Here is a 25896-nt window from a genome sequence, read left to right as displayed (position 1 = left end):
TCACATTACTGTGCTTATAAAACAACTATGTTGTTCTGACTAAACCACATTTTGGAGTGATACAAAACAAAAAGGAGAAGCAAACCCTTCCACTTCACTCTGTGGACAAATCCAATACTTTGCCTGTCTTTTACAGCAACATATGACTCATGTTGCAACAGATACCTGGCTTTAGCCTCACAAAAGTCTGTCCTTCTTCACTGTCCAAAACACCTCTCTTTACCTTGAAAATACACATTCCATGCCCAAACTCCCAGAGACCAGCCATCCTGTAAGACAGAACAATACCACAAACATGGCAAAAAAACCCCAACAAAACAACACCCTCACCAGACTTGCTTCGGCAGGAAATTAAGGGCATCTGAAAAGACCTCCAACTCAACCACCACTTTGGAGCCTTTGGGTTTCCATTCCCTTCAAACCGAGCAGGCTGAGAAGAAGTGAAAATTCAAAGAGCCACCTCCTGTGCTCCCAAGAAAAAACAGGTGATGAATATTGTTTTGTCCACAAAGGCTTTGTGAATAAACACACCAGCTGGCACTGGGGGTGGAAAGAGGAGAGGAAAGTACCACAGCTGCCAGAGGTGAAGTCCTACCGAGGAGATGTCCCACACAATGATGAGACCTCAGATTGTTTAAGTCATCACAGCCCTTCCCATTTAAGAAGAGATGTCAGGATCAAATTATCTACTGGGTGTCTTTCTGCTGCAGGCTACAATTCCGCAAGGAGCTTCAGCCAGAAGCATGCTCTCAGTACCTGTGTAACACTGTTCTGGTAGCACTGTTCTACCTTGTAATTAATTCCAATGAGATATGGCTGTCAGTTTACTAGTGGCAGAGGAGAGAGGTATTTTATCAAGTAGAATTTGTTCTCTCCAGGATAAAGCCTCTTATTTAAGCTTCAACTTAGAGGGTTGTGCATATCTAATTGTTCTTCTTACACATATAGGCATGCATAAAGACAGACAAGAAAAATCATAAAACATTATACCAAACCTCAGTTTGGTGTGTATGGATGCATTAAGCCTCCATACAATAACTGGGAATGGAAAATCTTCTTTTCCAATTTCATTTAGTGATTGAGAATTCTAGAGAAAATCTCTCTTACTATTTAGGCAATCTTGAAACTTGGAAGAAGATAAATATTTGTTACACTCATACACACTGATGACAAAGAGGGTTATACTGAAAAATAATGCAAGGTTTAGCTATTACACATCTAGAATGAGTCTTACAGATTTTCTAACTTTCTAAAAGTTAGAAGAGATCCAAGCTTGATGTATAATATACAGACACTGCCTTGTACTAACTGCAGGAGAGGTCCTGAACAAAAATGCTGCTTATCTATGAACTACAAGTAGAATCCAAATCACCATGCTCTTAAACTCTATATTAAACAGAAATTCAAGAAGTCCTAATAGAGTGTTTGTTTTGTGTGGGTCTTCCTTTAGGAAGGCTCACAAGACAGCTGTTATCTACTTCAATTAGGTTCCTTCACAAAACAGGCTTCCTGGAATGATGCTTTGAAAGAAACACTTGTTAATGCATATCTCTTATATTGCTTGAAGTCCTACAGAAGTTTGGGCTATGCTTTGCAAAACATATCATAGTTGCTCACACAAAGTAACACCTAAAAATCAACTCAAGTTTAACTTGGATCCATTTGTTTTCAACAAGTACTGGTCTGCTCTTTGTTCGTTCTTTTGCTTCTGCTGTTTCCAAGCCTCTTTGGTCTCTTCCCCCCTGTCTTTCCCTTGAGGGCTGAAATTTTAATAACTCTAACATGTGAGGATGATGAAAAAAAAATACAAATAGTTCTGAATACAGGAAGGGTTGTAATTTGCCATGGCCTAGAAATGATGGGCAAATGGTTGACAGAATTTTACATATTGAGAATAGGAAAAACACCAGATATTGTTTCTAAAGAAGCTAGGCAGACACTACAGCTTTTTCTTTCCTGCAGTCTCAAGTCTTTTAAGCACAGATACTTCTTTCTACTCAGGAGGCAGTATACAGTCATCTCATGGCAAGTCAGGCTTAATTTATAAATTAATATAACATATAATTAATAAATATAATGTAATCAGTGGAAGATTAATTTGCTGCCATTACAAATGCTATTGGAAATGTTTTCCAGTTGTGCCTTCTCTGCCTATTTTGTCCTTATTCATCATGTCAGTGCTAGAAATGGTGCACATTGCAGTGGGGGGGAAGTCTCTATGCTACAGCTAAGGGTAAGATTATTGAAAACAGAGGATTCAATTAGGTATTGTTTAGGCTATAACAAAACTTTCCTAGTATAACCTGAAGTAATTAGGATTCCAGTAACTGCTTATAATTTAAAATGCTTCATTAATCACATTTCTACATTTCCACTTGAAAACGTTCAATGTAAAAAGCAGTTCAATTTAAGGAAGTAAATGGATCTTTTGCTAAGATAAAGTCACTTTATTTATGGAGAACAGGTGTGGAAACTGCTGGGAGATTTTGAAGATACAGCAAGAAAGAAAAAATAAAGTGCTACAGTAATTTTGACAGTGGGAGTAAATTGGGGATGAAAAGTGAAGTACTACTTACAAGCCTCGGAGACGAAGCCAGATTTTCTCTATTTGCTCTGGCTGTAGGTATTTCAGAGAGTTGTTCTCAAATTCTTCAATTTCCTTAGTCGGTGACTCCATAGCTGCAGATAACCACTTAGGTTAGAGCTCTGCGAGGACAGCTGCTGCCTCCACACACGCACTCCCTTCCACCTTTAACGCTGGTGGGGAGCAGTTAACACTTCTGGCACACACTTCTCCCCCATCCCAGCAAAGGGATCTGTGTGGGCAGCCCTGGAGAGCTCAGGTGTACACAGGGGGCAGCTGTGTCTGCATGCCACCATTCTCGGGCTGAGCGAGAGGATCAAAGGCTCATCTCCAGATTGCAAAACCACGCAGATTTTTTTTTCCCTTTGTTTTTTGTTTCGTTTTGCTTTTACAATAAGCCAAGGATACAACCCGTAATAGCAGCTGAGGGATCTTTATGAAGGGAGGAGGGGAGGAAAATCCCTTGCAGACAAGTGAGCTGTGTGTGCAGGGGCTGCTGTGGGGAGCCTGCCGGCTGCAGGGGTCCCCAAGGCTGCAGCTCTGCCTTACCACACTGCCTGTCGCTGTGCACAGGCCCCTTTCAGTCCAGTCCCCACCAGGTCAGCCTCGCCCTTCCCCTCCCTAGCCGTGCTTTGTCCCACTTACCAGCAGCGCTGCCGACAGGCTTGAAACCTGACAACTAAGGAAGAATTCATCTGTCAACACAGCTGAAAAAAACTGTTTCACTCTCTGCCTCCCTCTTTGCTTCCCTCCCATGTGCACGCACATCCAGACACACGAGGGAGAACAGGCTATTGGAGAAAGACTGGCTTTGATTAAAAACCCAACCAAGAAAAATCATTGAATAAAGAAAAAGAAAAATAACAGAAAGTGAGCCACTCACTTCTGGCAAATAGCAATCTACTTCATTGCAGTCAGTCTGCTCCCCTGAGAGAGGAACGCACAGCAGGGGCTGTAAAGCTTCAATGGGGACAAAATCCACTTTTAAAATAAACAAATCAGTAAAGTGCTTGAAAATGCTCAAAAGGGAAGTCAGTACACTGAAGAGAGATCAAGTCCAACACATTAGTTACAAATGTATCAGTGTCTTTGAATAAGAGGTTTGCACAGTGGAAGTTAAAACTCAGTTCTGCAATAGGATGCCTGCCTCCAGCTCCCCAGAAGCATCCTCATACTGACCCCTGGGGACATACCTCTCTACACCTGCAGGGTTTATGCTCTGAGCACAAGGAAGAACAGGGATTTCTTTCATCACACCAGCCCAATCAGTCCTCTCTCAAACTCTGCCAAGACGTCTGCATGTTTCTCTTTAGTTAATGTTATTGTGATGTAGTGCTTTCAGCCAAAGCCATTAGAGCTGAGGGAAAATAACTGACAAAACATTGTCCCAGCCTTAACACATTTTGCTGCACATTGCAAAAGCTGTCTTTTGAGAAGAAGAGCCTGCAGCAAAAGAATTAGCACCTCAGACAATTGGGCAACCTGTGACCTGGAGAAGGTCACCTCTTCTTTGCAATAACATGCAACAGTATGTATGTGGTGATAGATCCAAGTCAGATCTCTGAAGTATTTGATGTTGCTTTTCAGAAAAGTCTTTGTATAATGAATGTTATCCTTCCCATTGCTAGGTGCCAAATTGTATCAGCCATCACTCTAATCAGTCTCAATCCTTTCCTAAAAGTAGTTCTTAAGGAGTTACCCAGTTACACTGCTGCTGCAATTGTTAACCATCTCCAGCTCTCTGCTATTAAGATTCTCAAATATAACCAGAAGGCAGCTGAATCAAGTTGGTATACATTCAAAGAAAGGAGACAACTTATGGGAGGTAAAAACATGCATAATTCTTTAAGTGGTCCTCTCTCCCCTTGTGGATTACAAAGGACAAGCAATTATGTTTGCTGCAGGAACCTCTTTTGAATGATACAAAGAACTGCACAAGCAGTCATAGCAAGCCATTTTCTGACAAAAGTTTGGGGCATATTATCTTCTTATGTTCCTGCTGTAGTGATAACAGAACATAGTGCTATTCTTCACTTCTTGTGCTCCTTTCCATTACACTGATCCCCACTACTAAACAGTTAGTATGTTGCACACATCACTGCCTTTGGGTGGTGAGTAAAGTAGTTACAAAATATATTGTCTTTTTTTTTCACACATTTGATTTTTAAGGTACAGAGGAAGTAACTGAGGGAAATGGAAATGCCAAATATTGGTGGCACTGGGTTTTAGCTCAAGACTGGGATTCCCTTTCTTGTTTAAATCCTGGTGGTCTCATTTTATAATAAATGCCATCAAAATAGCAAACACAACACAGTGACTGCAAAATGTTTTGAACTTGTGCCGTAAGTATCCGACATGAATACATATCATATTGCTTGCCTTGTCCTTAAACGTATGGCTCACCTCATGGTGAGAGAGTAACTTCCAAGAAGACAAAGTTTACAGGCCAAGTAAGCAGCACTCTTTCAGTTCTCACATTCATTGCTGCATTGAAGCAACAAGTTGTAGGCAACCAAATGGCACCATTTGGTATCACTCTATTTAAAGAGCTTGACTATCATGATGCCATTTGATACAAGCACTAAGCCACCTCCTGGTGGATTAGCCATGTATTTAAAGCAGAGGGGAGCTCAGATGAGCAAAAGTCCGCCTTGCCTGTCAAAACATTTGTTGTTCAGCCTTATGCAGATGATGACCAAGATGGTAGGGCAAGATAGTATGATATATATACCCTGCAAACCCCTATGGCTGGAACAACACTGCACAAACTTTCTCCCTGGAATCACAAAATCACAGAATATTCTGAATTTGAAGGGACCCACAAGAAGGACTGAAGATGTAGGAGGATGCCGACATGCCACAGAGAGGTTGTGGTGTTGTGTTATTTAGGAGTGGAGCTCCTAAATCTCAATAAGATTTAGGATCCCAATAAGATCCCAATAAGCCTCTCCAGTGGAAAAGCCACTTGGGGAAACTCAGGCAAAGCAGTCAAGCTTACACATCCATACTCACCATGTGGCTAGCTCAGCTAGGAGAGACAGGCAGCCTTGGCTCTAGATCAGTCACAGCCAGGTTTATTACCAGGAGCCAAAGGGTATTCCAGAGCCAGAAGGGGGAATCATGTGCCTGTCCCAGGCTTAAGTATGATGTTCAGCAGGCAATGACCTTGAGGTATGGGGCAGAGCAAAGGGCAGGTAAGGTCCGTATACCATAGGGAAGACAGGGCCAGTCACCAGGTCCCAAAACCAATGGAGACACGGAGGAAAGGAGAAAGCAAAGGGACAAGGGCAAACCATCATGAATAGAGCACCATTGGGAAGTTCTCTCTCTCAGGCTGGGCAGGTGACTAAAGTCTGTCCTGCCAAGGCCAGACCTTAGGTATTATGTCAAGGGGTTGCAGGAACTCCACAAGAGGTGGTAAAAAGCAGCTGAGATTAGTAGAATACAGACTGTGCCTCCATGAGGACAGGCATCACTGTAAAACAGTCGAAGTACCAGGTGGTGCAGGAGTAGGTCTGCCTTTCTCAGGATGGTGGTACAATTTCTCAGGATTTCATCCATAGTCCAAGGAGAAGCCAGAGCCACCTCTGACATAGGTACCCGCAAATTAGACTCTGTCCTCATGTTAAACTAACTTGTCAGCAGCTAACTTCCTTAAAGACACCTATAGCTCCTTTTTTTTTTTTTACATTTTTTAAACAAAGACTAGAAAAACAGTGAGAAAGTTCAAAGACCTCCTTATTTTCATCAGAGGTAAGTAGGTATAGCAGTAACATTCAAAAGGCTCACTGAAATGCATCCAAAAATACTTCCAAGACAGAAACAGCACTTCAGTGAGCATGAGAAAACTGAAGTAATAATTTCAGACAGCAAGTTATCTAAAGTCCTTGCTGGACTGCAACAAAATCAGAGAAGCTACCCCATGCTGAAGAGGTAGCATGAGAAACTGGAAGTGTATTGACTGGATCATCTACTGTGATCCCTTCATATTGTCTGTGTGCACATTGAAACAAATTCTATAATTAGTACAACAACAATATATTCATATTATCTGTATATAAATAATCCAGAATATATTTGCCTTTTTTTTCTTTATTGTAAATCTGAGTTGGATCCCCAAACTTCAGTTATGTCGGTATGATGATTCAGCCAGTAACATATTTGAAAATGTTTTGCTAATTCTATATTCAAACAGTTGTAAAACACTGACATATCTTCTAATTCTGCTAATGCCAAAATAAACAAGGCAGATTTCGCCCAGTCTTTATCCTAGCAGGAAATAGCTTCTTTCTCCTTTTCAGTTAAAAAAACCTTTTTGTTTGTTTTGTTTGGAAGGGAGTTAGGAGGAGGAAGAGATGTTCAGCTATGTCACTCAGTTGCATTGGCTCTATTTATTCTTTATGTTGAGATACAAGGGACCGATGGGAGATATTTAGGAAGTTCTACTTTCTAGCTTTATTTAATTAGATCTGGTACTTCTTAAGCAGTAGTTTCCAAGGGAAATTTCATCTTTTTTTCTCCCCAAGGTTAGACTTTAGGACTTGATTCACACCATAGCCACACACAGCCATTAATACTTCCATAAGTGAGAGTTGGAAGAAAAGTCTGCAAGGGCTAAAGATAGCCAAGGAGTAGCAGCTGAAGAGACTACTAACTATCTTTAATTATAAGCACTCATCAAGTTTCCTCAGGGCTGGGGAACTGTGATTTCTGTTACTCTCAGTAATTAAGGGTAGTTTTAGCTTTTCTGTTCAGAAGTAGCACAGACACAGCTGTCCCAGAAAATGCCATACTTTTGAAAAGTTTCAAAAACAGTGAACTAGGAATATATAGATATATAAATATTGATATACCAGAAGATAAGACACTAAGAATACTGCAGCATTCCCTGCATTCTAATAATGTGTTAGCCTCAGACTGCCATCAGGACTAGGCATACTGTGGAGAATTTCAAGCAGCAGTATTAGGTGAAGACAAATTTTAGCTTTTAATCTAAGAAACCAAACAAAAAAAAAAAAATTGACAAAATTAGCAGTAAAATAATCAGCACCAGAAAAAAAGGTGCTGATTATTTTGCTGTAAAGATGCTGTTCATTTAAACTTCTATTGAGTCAAGTCAATCAAGCTGACAGTGTAGATTAAAAGCTCTGTTGACTGGCAAGAAATTTTCTAGCCAGTCAGGTGCAACAAAAAATATTATTAGCAAGACAAAAGCATATCTCTTTTGTGGCCTGTCCTTCTTGACTAAGAGTTGCTGCTTTCTGTGAAGTAAGATTTAAGAAAACATGCAGAATCCTTCTTCAACTTAGGAAGCTTACCAAAATGAGAACATTTCCATACTGATGACATCTGCAGTTACTACTTAAGCCATGGTATTGTGATAGCAAAAAAAAAAAAAAAAATCCTATTGTACTCACTCAGAGTATTGCAACTTTGACACAAGGACCATCACTATTGAAGGGCAATTTTGAAAATTGGTTTTCATTAATGACCTCCACTGCATTAGAATTACTATAAATGGCAGCTTAAGGAAAAGGCATGAATGAGGAGTGATGTTTAAGGGAAGAGCTTTTTAAAATGCTTTGCAAAAAAAGAAAGAGGAGAGCTTGAAAACACCGCTATGAAAGGTCTGTGCAAAAGAGGTTAGATGTGAGTAGTAATCCAAGCAACTAATTATTCAAAAGAAATACCTAATTAGAGAAATAAACAAGACTAGTTTTCTAGTTTTTCTCTTTTTCACCAACATCCAATGAGATCAAAGTAAAAAATTTTGAGGATGTGAAGACTCTATACATCTTTCTTACAGTTTCCTGCCCCAAGTCATCCTTCACATCTTCAAAGGGATTGAATAAATACCAAAGTTTATTCAAAACAAACATGAAGCTACCTTAAAGGGTGTTTTAATCGCTATTTACATGTTTGAGAGATGGAAGTGGGAGGGTTTTCATTTGTCTGTGTCTCATACACACACCACATTATAATACACAGGCCAATACTGCCCCCCTGTACTATGAAAATATTACATTTCATATATAAATTTAGCTCTTGTTAGAGTTAAGACAGAAATTATTATACATGCTATATTATCCTTTGTGGAGTTAAGAAAAAAAAAAATCTATCATGGAATATCTGTGCATATATATATATTAAAAAATGAATTTTATCAACTTAAAAGTGTATGGGAGTAATTTATAAACCAGATCTCAAATTTCCCCCCCTCCCTCTCCCCTGTTGTTTTCTTTGTAAAATCTGCCAGGTTTCTGTACCAAGAGAAGACTCTCTAGCTGCCATTTTGCACTACCATTGCTTTTTGAGACTAGGGAGCCCAAGTGCTATTCTTTCCCTTCTCCTTATCTGCTGTCTCCTGAGGGAGATAAGTAGCCAACTCTGATTGCTCTACTTGCCCTTGTTGGCAAAGATAGCCATGTCAGGGTTATTTAAATAACCATCTCTGGCAGACTGCAGACCAAGAAACAAAAGTTAGTTCCACACTTATGTAGATTCCCTTCTACTCCAAAATTCCCAATTAAGCTAACATTTCCTTGGTTTTTCTATGAATAACATGCATTGGACAGATGTGGAAGCGGAAGCAGAAAGTAGAAGCAAAATACAAAACCACACTGCAAAATGCAAGACCATATTGCTCTGAAACCAGGTATCTGCAATGTACAGGGATCTTTTACTGCAGTGATACACAAAATAGAAGATTATTATCTGCTTTCAGCAGTTTGCCAGGCTGGGTCCCAGCAGTGTGTCAGAGGTCGGAGGAAAGTATAAGAGAATGTAAATAAAAAGCAACATCTGTTTATAACATTGGATCATGGCTGGTTAACCCGGTCTCTTTCTTCCTCAATCCACTTCCTATGATCACACAAATGTGGTAGATCTAGCACATTTGGAATTCGTGGAGTTCAAATTTTTTGTAAAAACAGGCAGTGGAACAGAAAGCTGCAGTGCAGGCAGGGACATAGTTAAAATAAAACGAGCATGTAGGGTAAAATACCTTTCACAGTACTCTTCACTGCCACAGCTGACCTGTCTTCCCAACTTGTGCTTGCTCATGAAAACCCTAAGGATTCAGCTGCTTCAACAGAGCAAAAGGAAGGCTAAAAAGGATTGTAATACTCCGTCAGTTATCGGAACTAAAAAACAGGGAAAAAAAACAACAGCAAACTTTACCTTTAGAGGAACAATTGCCACAAGAGCAAAATGAAACAAACGGGCCCCAAGGAGATCTTGAAAGATGGAAGATTTCTACCACAGCACTGAGTTTCTGGAAAAGTCTCCCAAATGGTACAGCACAAAAGAAAACTCCTACCTCACTTACTTGGAGATTAAGGTTCCCCAAGTTAGACAGGAGTTATACAGACAGCAGGCTAGTCCCAGCAACCTGTGCCAAGACTTGTGCCCTGAAGATATTAATGCCTCTGCAGAGAGGTCTTGGATGGACATCCACAGTGAGGATAATGAGCTTAGAGCAACACCCTCTTCAGAGAGGAAAAAAATGGTAACAGGAGCTTCTCCTCTGGGAGGAGAGGAAAGAAATTAGTAAATAGTAGTTCAGTACAAATGACTCTTTACTTCACAGAAGATGCTGCTTCAAAGTCTTAAAAGGTGTTCCTCAGAGACCACTCTTTTCTTAGCTCCAATGGCTGAGCTTCCTTGAACAGCTTAAGGGTTTTTGAACTTCCTCCTTTCTCATAAGTTGTCTTCTAGAAAGAGGAAAGGCCTGCTCCTAAAACCTGAATTACCTTTTCCCTTTGATGAAAATAAGACTTCTGTGAGGCTGTAGGTAGTTTAAGTACTTTACTGTAATGGCATGTCCCCCATTCTCTTTTGCTGCAACTACTCTTTCTGCAATTTTACTTTTTTTTTTTTAAACTGATTTTTACATTGCTTAAAGCCGGTAACATTTATAATAAATATAAAAATTACAAAAAAAAGAGTCATATCAAGAAAACACGTATATGGATGTAGCTGAGCTGACTCCCGACACTTTCCAAATAAAGAGGTTGGTCACACCAGGGAAACACTGTTGCAGAATAGTTTGAGGAAGGGTTGAAGTGGTCCTCCTCTGGAGTCAAGTAAATTACATGGGCTTTTTACTGGTAGTCTCTTTTTTCATTATCATGTTGGACAGAAAAATATCCTAAAACAGACCAACTAACATATTGCAAAGAACATGAATACCTATGAAGTCCTGGACAGTGCATATTACTACTACAGGTAAGATAAATATCTTTCTTAATAGCAAGAGATTTACAATCTCCCTTTTGCCTTTTGTTTATCACCCTCTCAATGCTACAGGTGGACATTGTGAAAGGGAACTCACTGAGTTAAGATAAAATCCTTACACTTCAAATGAACATTTAAAACAATTTTTGCAGCATATTATCTAAAATCATAGTGTTCATTCTGCACCTATAAGGACTGGGTTTTAAACTGACTTTTCAAAGCACTAGCAGAAGATCACAAATTATTCACGACCTTCACTTCATCCATAATATTCACCACTGTCTTACAGCATTTCACTGGCAATATCAAAAATGAAAAATCTGCTAAATCATACTTCATCATTAATCCTGCATTGGAAGAACAAGTGATATTCCTAAACCCTCATTTAAGCTAACTCCTGCAATTTCCACTTAAACTTTCATTTAAATTAGATCCATTAGGTCAGACTTCAGCAACATTTTGTCCACACTCTCATTTAACCTGTTTGCCCATTTCCACTGCATGCTAGTGCAACTTTGGTCACCACTGAATGGATTTAAGAATTTAAGAATTGATACGCTTGCATGATGTGCTTCTGTACTGGTGTTTTTGCTAGGGGAAGGTTGAAACCATGTCTTGAAATGGTTTTGAAATAATTTCTTCTTCAGTTAAAGACACAAAACTTGTTTTAAAAGAGTTCTAATCCATACATCCAAGTATCTGCTTCCTGAGCTGAGCTTGCAGCTAATTTTATTTTTTCTTTATTAATAATTTATTAATCCCTTAGTAGTCTGTAGTCCACACGCATCACTTTTCTGCTGTTCCTCCTTGTTGGTGGGGCTTTTTTATTAATACTTGTTCAAAGCATATATTTGTATGCAGATGCAGCACAGATGCCCGAGCTGTCTTTGCTGATTATTTTGATTAGTTACAGACTTCCTGCCTAGTAAATAATCTTTTAGAGAGGCTAATGAAGTGTAAGAAATTAAAGGCAAATCCAGTCGATATTATTTATAGATTTCTTTTTACACTCTTTTTCAGTACAAAGATACGCAGCATTACGGAATCTTTTGGTATCAGAAATGTCACCAAACCCGCACTGCAGATTTAATCTTAAAAAGATATCCTTTCAAAGATAAATGAAGTAAACTCATATCAATCAGACCTGAAAGATGTTTTCACCAATGCCTCAGGACTGTCTACTGGTAGTAGTTCATCTGCTAAAATTTCTTCAGGAGGTCTAGGGTCACTGGTAAGGGTCAGCTTTGGCCTTTCCTTGAGGTTGCTCGTCGGCCTACCAACAATGGTGTTGCACAAGCAGTTTTGTGATTTAGACCCTGAAAAAACAGAGTAAGAAGGAAAAATAAACTCATAGGCTTATTGCCCAGTGTGTCAGAATCCTGAAAGATAAAGGTGGTCTGCAATCATTTTACCTTTACATGACCACAGTTTGGGAATAAGCCTGAAAACCTGAAAAAAGTCCAAAGTGGAAATAAGCACAAATATAAGGGCCATTCCAAATGCAGAACTGTAATGCTTCCCATAAAAATATTTTATTACAGAACATGAAGCTTTCACACCTCAATAAGAAACATCCTCTCCACATTACACTTAGGTTGTAATTTAATATGTGTTGGTGTGGGTCTCTAGCCAAAGAACTGGCTAAAAAACAAAGTAACAAATCAATACAATACTCATCACTGACATTTTTTTAGACTAGTTAGTTGTGGTTAAATTATAGATAAAAAAGATCACTGCAGGATTAGCACCAGAAAATATATTTCTTTTCTGTCAAAACTTCAGCTTTTCACAGGAAATATTCAAATGCCAAAACATTTCTATAGATTTTTTTAAAATTTATTTCGAAGTGCCATCAAGTGGCGCTTGCATGTCATTCAGAGGAACCATCCTTATTTTTAAGTCTAGTTCCACTGACATGGTACAAGTAGCATCCTTCAGTCAGATGTCCACCCTGCTGCAGAAGAAGAGAATACATGACTTGAATTTTTAAAGTGTCTGTTTCACATTTTCAAATATTTCCAAAGACTTTCTGAATAAATCTGGCATTTCTGAAAATCCCAGCAATACTTCCATAATGAACATCTCTGTTGTTTTCAAGTTTTCAAGTATTATAGAATTATACATGACTGAACTAGCAAACCAAATAAGAACATCTAGTACTGAAATGCTGATTATTATTCAGACTTCCCACAACAGAGGTGCAGCAAACATTAATCTTTCCACATTCCAAAACAGTAATACAAGCCAACACTGCTAGTAGTCATTCTCCAAGGGCTTTGTAGCAATATGCAATTTTTAAAAAAATCTGGAAAATGAGGTATCTCTGAAGTCAGTAACTGATTTTAATTAGGGACATCAGAGGTAAAATTTTCTAATACTTTCCCAGCTTTCAGACCAATTATCCACTGGACCTAACACATGGATTAAGGATTACTTTTTGATGCAATACACACTAAATACACAAGACGAAGCCAACCAGAAGAGCTGCTATCCCATGCCTCAAGAGAAGCCAAGTAATGGCTACACAGTAACAGCAGAAATAAATGCAACATCAATACAATATTATTATTCAAGGGCCTGTAATGTTATGGCTGTTCTAAAGACAACTGTTTAGGAAATTTTTCTGTCTAACCATCTAGGAGCCACTCACACTCCAACCATACAAGACTTTCATTGTTGGGACTGAAGCCTCCTTGCAGAGGACAGCTCGGTGAATTGACAGCACCCCACTTGACTCATTACATACATCACAATCACACAGTCAGAGATTTTCCTCACCAGCTTGTCCCCAGGTTTCCCATAGCACACCTGGCTCCCATGGTGCTCAACATTATGACAGCTGAATCTGGGTGCCTCCAGGGAGATATCGCTAAAAAACAATCCCTTGGGTTTTTACCCTTACAGTCTATGCACCCATTTCAATGCTGATATTTATTCTCAGGTCTTCTCATCCTTCACTGGCTCCTGCAAGAGCCTCTGGGTGACTGGTCACTCTGACCATCCTCCTCTCACTGGACTATGGCCCAGGTCCCCATACCCTTTTTATGCAAATAGTCTGCACCAGGTCACTTCTTGTTTCCTGGGGCTCTCTATTTCCCCACACCTATGGCACAAGCTGTAACTTGCATGCCAGGCTTCCTGCACTAGGCATAGTCCTCAACAGTCTTCACTTTCTATTAAGCATACCTGCTAATACATTAAAAGGGAAAAGAAAACCCTTTCAAGAAATTTAACCACTACCCTTATATACCACATTATCACAAGTAACAAACACTGCACAATTGAGTCTGATTGTCATAGGGCAGAGTACAAGATTACTGATTCTTGTGCACAAGTGCTTAAATAATTACCAATACAGAAAAGGATTCTCAGAAGTTAGTTATTGCCCAGCTGGCTGGTTATCCACTACTCGTTCAATGTAAGAATGGTGCATCCAATTTTCCTAACTCGAATTTTTAACAGCAAAATAGGAATACCCTAAAACAGTAGGGCCATTTAAAAATCACAGAATATCCTTAGTTGGCAGGGATCCATCAGGATCATTGAGTCCAACTCGTGGCCCTGTACAGGACAATCGCAAGGAATACACCATGTGCCTCAGAGCATTGTTCAAATGCTTCTTAAACTCAGAGTGTTTTGGTGCTGTGACTGCTTTCCTAGAGAGCCTATTCCAGTGCCCAATCTGCCACTTTTTCCTCTGGGTAAAAAACCCTTTCCTGATATCTAACCTAAATCTCCTCAGACTCAGCTTCATGCCATTTCCTCAAGTCCTGTCACTAGTCACAAGAGTGAAGAGACCAGTACCTGCCCCTCCTCTTCCTTCATGAGGGTGTTGAAGACTGCAATGAAGTCTCCCCTCTGCTTCCTCTTCTCTAGAGTGAACAAATTGAGTGATCTCAGTCCCTTTTCCAAAAGCTTTCTCTCCAGACTCTTCACTATTCTTGTGGATCTCTCTAATAGCTTAATGTCTTTTTTATATTGCAGTCCCCAAAACTGCACACAGTACCTTGCGCACAACCTGCAGCTTACACTACAGCTGCTCACCAAGCTACCTGCACTAAGTGCAATCCTCAACAACTTTAATTTCAAATCCTTGTGAATAAGTTTAAACATTTGCAAAAATGTTTCCCTCTCATTTTATTGTACCCTGTAAAGGATGATTACAGCTGAGCTGGAGGCTCAGAGTGCCATCCTGTGACTGTGCAAAATACTGCACCATAGATGTAAATTATTTAAATGTTTTGAGCTGCATTGCCCAAGATGATGACAAACGCTCCCCTCCATTTAATAATAAAGAGGGGATTTTTCTCTGCTAAGTGATCACAAATCACTATGAAACTGTATATATTATGATTGGGATGCCCTATCTTTATCCTCATTTCTATGTATTCTATCCTATCTTTCTAGTAATTTGTATGGTCACAGTCCTAGTCAGTTGGTGTTACACTACTAAACATATCCCTCCTTTTTATTCAAATTTGGGTCAGTTATTCCAAATCCCAAGCCATAGTTTAAGCTTTTAATTTTTTTGCCTGAGGCAAAGTGATAAAGGAGATACCAATAACATTTAATAACTTTTTTTCATGTATTATGTCTAAGATTTGGCAAAAAGCTCTTTGTAAGCACTGTAGTGAACTTCAGTGGCTTAGAGACATTTATAACTTTTTCTGCTTGAAATAATAGTAAGGCAAAAAACTCTTCCATTCATTTAAATTTGCATCAACTCTGTTCAGTAAGACAATTTCTGTAGGTGACTTTTCCAATTAAATATTATGGTTCCTGACTTTAGTACTGTAAATGACACTTAATATAGGGCAGACATAATATGAGATTAAAAGAATTATTATTTTTTTATTTTTAGAGTAGGTATAGAAATCGATCAGTTAAAATAAAACACTTACGGACAAATTGTAATAGTGGTTGTGGATGGTTGTCACCTGTCTCATTTGCAACTGAAAGAAGAAAATACAGAGAAAAAATGCATTAAATTAATGTTACATTAAGAATAACGATAATATGAATTTTTAAACTCAGTTTTAATCATCAGAGAATTCTCCCTTTTGACTCTTCTGTGCATAGTCTCAGGAACAGGAGGTTGAATGCGAACAGCTCTGTGGCTCTAGAAATGTTACAAAAGTGGTTCACTTAATGGAAGTGCACTGAGTTTCTAGCTGCCTTCAATCACTGTCACTCCATGGGTGTTGCTGAGGATTTCCACAGGAACACTCTGGCACCTGTGCATGCACTTTTCATATACTTTTTAAGCAGCATGGGATCAGATATAATGGACTTAGGGTGTTCTTTGGGATTCTGTTCAGGAGTCCAAATGTCTGAGTAATAAATTCTGCCCTGGAGAACTGCATAACCAGTATACAAACAGACTGTACATTTTTGCATGTGCTTCAGAGAGCAGGCCAAGAACAGGGCAGGATTTGCCACCTTCAGCTCATGAAATCTAATCTAATCTAACAAGACTTAATGCTGCCTTGGTTCACCTGCCAGGTGGAACAAATACGAAGGGTTTCTCACAATGAACAACATGTGCAAAAAAAGTAGAAAAGAAAATCCTGGTAAATAAACCTTTCATTAATACTCAGTACAGCAAGTCAACCATACCATATAGTAACACTAATCCACTTCATCAGCTGCTGGTGCAGATGTCAGGACTATGACCTAGTCTTTTTTCTTTTCAGGTTGTGTGCTTTCTAAAGCTTGTAACAGAGGTGGGCTGATGACATGATGCCATCTGATATAATTGTTTCAAGCAATTGAATTTCAGATTGATGACTAAAGTGTATATAGAAACTTCCCATTTATATAGAAACCAAGTGCTGCTTCACAGTTCCCTGTCACTGGCAATCTGCTGGTGAGTACCAGCAGACAGCTCTTCTCAGAGACACCTTTCTAGCAACTGGTCTCCAGCTGTAATGCAAAAGCATTTACTCACACAAATACATTCTGAATTTTAAAATCTCTTTTAAACAGACACCTTGGGTTTTAAGGCACATCACTAATTCTGGATGGAAAAATCTCTTAAGTCTTTCCAGAAACACTGTTATTTCAGCAACTTCAAAGGCAAGCCGGCCACAGTGAATGCTGTGTCTGTACAACAGAGTTTTGGCTTCTTGGTGGAGCAGGAGCTATCTACCAGCCTACAGGTGTATAGCATTAGGTATGTGCACCTTCAAGGATCTCTGTGATGAAGGTGTAAGGCCTTCAGCCTCAATACTAGTGGTGCTGCAGATGTAACACGGAGATGGTTAAATCTGTGCTCCCATAAAAGGTCTTAACAGCAACAGCTCTCTGCAGAGGAAGGAGTATATTCATACTGAACTGAATAGTTCAGAGATGACTGCTCTCTTATATAGATCACCTGACCTATGACTCTGATTGAAATCAGTTTTGATTATCACTTTGTATTTTAAAATTTCAGATTTTGGCAAAGAAAGAAAAGATTTGGGCTTTTTTTCCTCAGCTTTGACAGAGATTTCTTAGATTTTCTTATATGATAGTTTTGGAAAAAAAATAATACCCACTTCAGACCAAATTATATTTTGACTTACCAGGGCTGTGTAAGAGTCAGAACATAATGTGGCCTGAAAAATCTGTAATTCTGAATTTATGGCAATGTTCAAGGTGAAAAAACATTGATTGTTTTTAAATCAATGGCCATCAGTTGGAAGAAAACACCATGTCCCTCCTCTAAGCTAATATAATGTAGTGCAGTGTCACAAAATAAGGTCTGTACAATCTGAAGATGCTTTTTTCAGAGTACATTCCATGGCAAGCAGTGATTATTACCAATATCCTTATTTGGTAATAATTACAGATTTGGGAGAGGGAGTAAATCAGTATCAACTAAATGAGCTTAGTATTCTTCTACTCATATCACATCAAGTATAAACATCCTATCCTGTAAAATGTAAGTTTTAATAGGAGAGGAAAACACACTTTCCACTTGGAGCATGTATATATTGGCATCTACATATTATAGTACCCATGAGTTTTAGGGAGTCCTTTTTCTCCTCAGCTCTCCATTCTTGCTCGCTTCCCAGAGGATTACAATTACAATTGCAACAACTTGACATTTGAGGAAAATAGCAATTACTCTAGTTTAATCATGGAGCACATTTTATCACTATGCAACAGAGCTTCTCATCCTGCAACTAACCGAAGACAACTTGTTTGGAAAATCCCGTTACTTCAGTAAGGTTTCCTGTGCAAGTCCAACAATCGAATCATGACCTGAATGAAAATCTTCTTTTAGGTTTTCTTAAGGCTATCTGCCTCATATATGTAAATAATTTGTCTTCATATAAAGATTCATTAAAAAAAAAAAATTGAAACTCAGTATTCTAAACAAAGCAAAAATTACTGTAAGTAGTTTCAGAGAAAGTTAACATATTTATAATCTCTACTTTAAGTCTGCTTCCAAAGGTGTTAAATGACTTGCTCAACCTGAGCAATAAAATATTCACTGGAAATTCTCTGTACTGGATTAGCTGTATATGGGGACCAGAGAAAGAAAGCTTTGTTTTCAGTTGATTCCATTTAAACTAAATCACACAGGCATTCACAAAGTACAAAATAGAAGAGAGAAAATTATAAAATGCAAAGAGGAAAACACTAGCACAAAATTTGGGGACCAGATTTATTACCACAGTTCAAGAATGCAAGACCCAAAAATGGAAAGAAAAAAAAAAAGAATGTGAAAAATTTAGTCCATTAAAAGCAATCAGCATGCCATACAGGAGAACTAGAAGGATCTCAGCTACCCATATATATGGGGACAAAACAAGTAAAATTTGCTTTTGGAATTCTTTGAATCCTAATAATGATTGACTATCAGTACTAAAAGAGAATGGATATGCAACATCAATCCAGGATCCCCATCTCCCATGGATATAAATGTACTTTAAGTCCTTGGAGTTGAAATTGAATTAAGTGGTACTGACTGAGCAAGTTGTCTACTCTCTCCCCTTTCCTAATGGAAAACTTTCTACACTTGGCAAGTTTTGTCACTGCATAACAGTAAGAAGGAGGAGTGAGGTGATTGGAAAGGGTACTAAATCAACAGACATGAAATGTATCATCATGCAGCAGTAGCAGCAAGAGATAAACCATGCACTGCCCTAAGAAAAATTTCAGGGGACGGATTGCAGCTGCTATGACAACAAGAAGAGGGGATGGGACATAATGACCCAAGTGACTGCTTCATGTTTTTCCAGTGAACCACTCTACTCACCAGCTGGGAAGCCAGTAGAGACTTCATTAAGTACATCTGTTCTGTAATTACTGCATCCTTCCCTGCACCACAACTGTAACTTTCCACGCAGTCATAGCACAAAGGTGTTGGATGTAATTGTGAAGGTTCATTTTTCAATCCTAAAATTTTCAAGCCTGTAGCTATTAGAAATTCGGAATCAAGTTTCAGCAGGTTTGTTAGGTACAAGTTCTGTCACCTGCTAAGGAGAAATAGGGAGCAAAATCATATCAGCATAACCTTGATGAAGTCTTCCAAGCAATGCATGGAAAAGCTGCATTATTTTCCTTGTGTGTAGGGCAGTTCCTTTTCTAACATACAGCAACTTTAACTGAAAAAGACAAGGACAGATCCTTCGCTCATTTAAATCACTGCAGTTGTCCTGACTGCAATGGAGTGGTGAATATTTACTGCTGGTCAGGATTTTGCCCCTTCATTTGATTTGCACTAGTACACAAATAAGTGAATTGTATGTCCAAGACACTTCTGCTTTTTTAGTCATGCAAAGCTAGAGAACTAGGAAAAATGAGCTTGATGAGTGAAAAAATACTACATCAAAACAACAGACCAATTAGTAGAGCACAAGGGTTTAAAACAGAAAATTTGCAGCAAAACCACAAATCCCCAAAGACAGTTTGAAAGCTCCTAGACTTTGATCCTCAGCAGGAGGAGGAGGAGCAGTAGGAGGAGGAAGAGGCAGACCTCTGGGAGAAGGAACAGTCTAGAGAGAAGGTTCTCCCTGTTGGATCCTGTCTGCTCAGGAAGAGGCCTGGCTGCCTTCATGCCTAAAACTGAGCTCAAAAGGCACAGAAGAGTTCATGCATCTTTATTTATTTTGAAATTTAAGGATTCTCGAAAATCTGAATTTTTAAATTAATACCTTTGTATCAATTCAGAAAGCACTGGGAACAGGAATAGTTTGCCAAAGACCAGAGAGGAAAAAAAGCAGAGGCAATGTTATTTCTTACATCTTGAAACCAGCTGGGGAGGTGTTTTCTTTATCTCATGTAACTCCAGGAAGGCGGGGGGGGGGGGGGGGGGGGGGGGGGGCGGTGCTTTCAAGTAATGGGCCAGCTGTTAAAACCAGGTAGAACATTGTTCCTTATCTCTTCCTTGACATGTCCACCCTCCCTGAGGATATCTTCTGCTAATGGGCCATTAAGGCTCACCAATGACATGACACATTACATTATCACATTGTGAGATGCTTCACCCAGTGGGGGGAGCAAAGCCGTTCCTACCCAGATAAAAACTGAGACGTAGGAACACCAGGTATCTGGTTTTCTGCTGGAAAACTGGACTGGACCCATCTTGCCATTACTGGACCCTTTTTCTACAGGACCATCTCTGCTCCAAGAGAACCACATCTACCACTCCAGGAGGGCTTACTTTTGGACTGCTTCCAACACCCTGACCAACAGGGCATCAGGTTGTGCTTCCGACTCTGTCAGGGTCTTTAAGATTTTTGTTTGTTTGTTTGCTTGGTTTTGGGGGTTTTTTGTACTACTACATTTGTATTCTTAATATTCCCAGTAAAGAACTATTATCCCTATTTCCAAATCTTTGCCTGAAAACCTCTAATTGTAAATTTATAATTGGAAAGGGGTCGGAGGGGCTTACATTCTCTATTCCAAGGGAAACTCCAGCTTTCCCTGGCAGATACCTGTTTTCCCAAGCCTCATGGTCAGTAATCAGTTTTCAAAACACTGTGAAGATCATGGTTTCTTAGAAGTTAGTATAAATGTGAATCAATGCAAAATACTTTTTCTTCATAGTATCATTTAGGTTGGAAAAGACATTTAAGACCACTGAGACCAATTGCAAATTGTACACTGTCAAGTACACCAAAAGAGGCAATGGAATGACCAAACACCATTTGCCAGTGCTCTCACCCATGCAGTTGGAGGTGATGATAGTGAAGATATAAGTTACAATTATTACCATGCTTCCTTTCTAGTAGTACAGATATTTCATCATGGACCTACCCAAACTCCCAGTATGTTGTTCCTACTCTATCTGGAACAGAGTTGGACAACAATTTGCAAATGTTGCATGACTACTATGATTCATTTTGCAGGCAAAGGGAAGTTACTTTCTCTTAAACTAATATTTCTCTGTTCCTCAAAGGTACCAGCCTTCTCTTTCAGCTAGTACTATAGCAGCAGATGCAGCAGCTCAACATTTCCCAAGAACTTCTTAAAAATCATCAGGATACAAAAAATAGAATTCTCATCTGATGGAAAAACAGACATTTAAGCCCATCCCTGACACACTAATGTTGCAGTGGGGTTTCTTGGATAGATTTATTTTCTTTGGTATAATGATTAACAAATACATGAATCATTTAGGTCTGTCTACCACGCAGTGCTGGTAATACTACACAGCAGGTTTATTAGGTTTTTACAATTGTGTGATTCAATACAATGTACACTTGCCCAGATATAAAAATAAATGTTATATAATACACAGATCATAGAATCAATACACTGTGTGCATGAAATACAGATCCAGACCAAAGAAAGTAGCCCAGGAACTGCAATGCAACTGTCCTAAGAAGCAGAAAAAACCTGAGTCTTGCTTTAAGACAATTTAAAGGGGATCACTCTAACATGAGCTCTCTCCCATTGTTTTAATCAATTTCTTTCCACCAATAAGGAGAAACGAAATCTGAGTAGATATAAGTGAAAAAAATATCAGTTCACTAACAAGCAAAACTACAACAGGCAAAAAATAACAGTAAATAATCACTAGATACAAAATTGATAGATCTCATGAACTCCCTAAGAACAAACAGAAATTCAAAATGGTAAAGTACCTCCTTCAAGATGGCATCCATTACAGGCAACTACATGTAGGGAGACAAAGCAAAAATGGCATCTGACCAAGATGGCAGCATACACTGGCAACCATGTGGTTCAGGAGACAAAGGGGAGAGCATGGCAGTAAACCCTCCTGGGAAGGCAGGAGCTTACAAAGCATTTCTAGTGGCATATGGGAATTGCCAGCACAGGTGGGATCAGCTCCACCACCCGCCACTTCCTTCTGCCTCTCACCGTACTCCACCAGTGTTGGTGCTGCTGCCCTCTGAGCCTCTGACTGGTGTGTTGGGTGTAGAGTGAAACAGTCTCCTGGATTCCACACAAGGTGGCCTGGGGAGGGACCAGCTCAAGTTTTGCACTGCCAATAAAGGTTTGCAGAGTTCACTCTGAAGCAGTTTTTGATTGCAGAAATGCAGTTTTTTCTGGGTGGCTAGTCCAAAACTCCTTCCCCCTCCCTCCTGAAATAACCTCTGCCTTAAGCAAAATGCCACCACACAAAAGAGAACACAAAAGAGAAGCCTCTGCCCACACTACCTCACCTTTAAGGTGAAAGCCAAGAAGTGTGGTAAGAGATGAGAAAGCAAGCCAAAAGGTGAAAAGGGGGACTCTGCCTGTGTGCACCTTTTAAAGTGTACCACACCTGCCTGCAGGTTCCAGATGCACCACCTTAAAGAGACAATAACAATTTTTGGGTGCAGATAGATTTGAAATACAATAACATTTGTGATTACCTAAGACAACCTTCAGTTCCAAAGGTCATTCGGACCTTCAGTTCCCTGGGTCATTTGATCCTAAAATTGGTCAGGTTGTATTGTGAGCATGAGTAGCAATAAAGACAGCAGAGCAAAAAAACTCAGCAATCCTATTGGTTTGTTCCTGAATTTAAAAAACAAAAACACCCAAAGAAAATGTTAATCCACCAAACTGACACAAACTGATAAAAACCCATTACTAATAATGATGCTGAGAGTGGAAGAGATTACGAAAGGGGGTGCAAAAGTGAGCATATTGCAACAACCTGAGGAGGGCCTTCCCATTAAAGAAGGAAATTTCAGCAGCATTGGCCTGGCAGTTTCACCTTTAAAGTGCTATATGAACATTAAAAGATAGTTAACATATCTTAACTATGTAAAAATATTTTAATGAAAACATATGTCTCCATTTTTTTTCAACAAGCTTAATGTTTGTATGATGTTAATGACTGCAAAATGAATTCTCCATGAATCAGAGGCCTAAGCAGATATCTCCTTCCACACCAATAAAAGGTTGTATCCATCATTATTAGATGAAATTCTGGCCCAATTATGTTAGTATCACCCAGGCAAAACTTTCTTGATTTCACAAGGGTAAGGAAGTGAAATCTCTGTCTTCTTAAAGGCATTCAACAGGAATTTCTATTGATTATTACAATTAAATTATCCATATAATTTAACTTGGAGTTAATCTAAAAATTCAAATGGGATGTAAGCTTGTTTTGATTCTAAGATCTATATTGATATATATATATAGGAGTACATACATATACACATACCCTAGTAAGAGAAGCATTTGTAGCAAAGCAGTCTGCTCAGAGAATCCTCAAATTTTGTGTACCAAGTCTATTGGAAAAAGCCCTTTAACTTTGAGAAGCCTCACTTTTCCCCAAGACAGTGAACATAAACATGAAACAGCATTCTCCAAACAACTACAGCAATCCATCCTAAAATTCATATTCTTTCCTCAATATTTCTCTTTGTCTCAGCAATTTTACTTCTTGTGTTTGTGAACAGTTACAAATGTATCTTTGTGCAAAGTGAGAAATGACAAAAGATTACAGAATTTGAAAACATTGGCTAAGTAAAGAATAAAATATTTCAATGAAAGCCAAAGCTCCCAAGGATGACATTCTGGGCTCATAGGAAGGAAATACAGCTAGCAAGCTGGAAACTTGCAATCCTGGAGCCCAGGCTTTCCTGAGGTAAGCTTCCAAAATAAAAGTACTGCAAACATCTTGGTGAAATTGTGCCAAAATCCAGTAAAAGGATGTAGAGTGGCTGCATATCAAAGGCAAGCTTCTTGGGCAAAAGAAAATAAGAAGACAGAATGTAAAACCAATGCTGGCAAAAATTGCAGGGCATCTGTACATTTTAGAGGCATATATTGACAAATGGCAGTTGACAAAAACAGTCTTTTAGCAGTAGCACTGACTGGAATTACTAAGAAAGACAGGAAAGAAAGAAAAGAAAGAAAAAAATTAAAGAAGACAAATTAAATCAGCTCACCAATTGTAAAGGTATAGCCATCCATACTGAATGTAGCACTCCGGCATTTTTTAAATGCTTCCTTTCTGCTACTTGGGTCTGTCATGATCCTGCCAGCTTGTACTTTCAGCAGCTGCCTTTCTCTTCCTCCTGGAAGCAGAGTACTCAAACTCACTCTTAGCTGCCCTTGACTATCTGCCTGTGACAGCACACACACCAAGCCTCACATCTTCCTACAGGGAGCCAGATCTGAGAGGCGTGCACCCAAGTATTTTCTCCTCCCCCTCCTTCCCTCTCATTGGCAAGTTACCTACCTGCCTGTTCAGAGTTCAACTGGTTAGAGGCTCCCCTATCAAAGCCAGCAGTCAATAAACCAGCTGGTAGCTATCAAATCTCTGTATAGGACATAGCACACAAAAAAAACTATAAAGGGTTAGATTTTGCTGTTTTCTACTCACTGACACTCCCTGTATTCCCTTCCGTGCTGCAACCAGTTTCTGTGGCTCCTTTTACTCACAGGGATTTGTGACATGTGGCAAACTGTGCTCAGATTTCACCTCTTCAAACAGAAGCAGTGTTCTTTAATAATTCAAGGTATAATGAATTGACCCAAATACATTACACCATCAATCATCTGCTACTTATGTAAACAGCAAGTCTCTAGAAACCCAACTGAGAGCAGAGAACTAGAAATTATCAGTAAAGGAGAACATGGGAAAACAATATGTAATGTAGCAGTAATGTTGATAAGCTGAGGAAAATGTTAATGCATGCACACATTCAAAACAGTCTTCCAAACTCTTTCTTCTCCTTGTCGTTTATCCTGATTTGTAAACTAATCTCTGTAGTTTTTTTACCTAGTAATGTTTAGAAATTTTGACTCAGAGCACATGCAAATAATCCACTGAAAAGGCAGGGAAATCCTAAGAACAGACAAAATTTAGTCAAGGCTGGCAAAGTTTCTACAAGAAGGCAGCTGCAAGCCAAAGCTTTATGAGTAGACATCTAAGAAAACACTGTCAACATCTTCATGATCCCAGTACACATAAATCTGTGCACTTCTTTTACTTGTAATATATGTTAAAACTATAAATGTGGTATTGAAATGTTCCAATTTTTATGTTCCAAAGAAAAAACATAAATTCCACATAAACACCTCAAGTTTTGCATCGGTCTGGATTGAAACCACTTGGAAACACTAAGTTTCAAGAAGACTACCATCAAAATAATAGCCAGGACACAGTTTACTAAAAGCTTGCTCAATGCACACCTAACGGTTTACAAAATATCAGCAAATGTTGTCATGTTTAAGGTATAAACCAAGACCCACCTTGGATTCTCAACAAAAGCTTAAGTCATATAGGAATGCTGCACTTTTAAAATCCCCTCTTTTCAAAGGATGGGAGAGAATCACTACTGATTCAGCAGTTATTTTAAATTCTGCTTAGTTCTACCATAGAGCCTCAGCCAAATAACGCTTTTCCTTTGTTAACTTTTTAAAAATTATTTATATGGATGTTCAACAATATAAGACAAGTTCATTAGGAAAACAGCTTCTAGCAGTGAGAGTTTGTTGGGCTTTTTTTAATAAGTGATTTTTTTGAAACAAAAACAACTGCTTACATACAACATTTCCAACACTTGCACTTGCAATTATTTTTGGTATGACAAGTGTAGGCAATAGTTCTGGAATTTAAAAGAGTTGCTGCTCTTTATAGACACTTTATAGCCTTTGCAATGAAGACTGCTCATGCA

The 25896-nt window shown here is 39.0% G+C and overlaps 1 protein-coding gene across 4 annotated transcripts in view; it reads right to left on the bottom strand.

Annotated features, from left to right (window-relative positions):
- PDE1C (phosphodiesterase 1C) overlaps nt 1-24347 on the bottom strand; it is a 131968-nt gene extending 107621 nt beyond the window's left edge. For 2 of the 4 annotated variants that reach the window (XM_083868121.1, XM_083868122.1), the window contains exons 1-3: nt 24163-24347; nt 15721-15771; nt 11964-12135 (exon numbers count right to left, since the gene is read on the bottom strand). In XM_083868121.1, the coding sequence (XP_083724247.1) occupies nt 11964-12135; nt 15721-15771; nt 24163-24247 (308 nt within the window). In that variant the 5' untranslated portion in view covers nt 24248-24347. Of the gene's footprint in view, nt 1-2576; nt 2758-3133; nt 3164-3229; nt 3503-11963; nt 12136-15720; nt 15772-24162 lie in introns of those variants that run through there. The other 2 variants (XM_083868124.1, XM_083868123.1) reach the window with 2 other exon arrangements.
- Nucleotides 24348-25896: the final 1549 nt, after the last annotated feature.

This window comes from Zosterops lateralis, assembly GCF_965231275.1.
Source record: "Zosterops lateralis genome assembly, chromosome: 1".
Classification (NCBI taxonomy): Eukaryota; Metazoa; Chordata; class Aves; order Passeriformes; family Zosteropidae; genus Zosterops; species Zosterops lateralis.
Note: the sequence above shows the minus strand (reverse complement) of the source record. Positions and strands in the feature narration are given on the sequence as shown.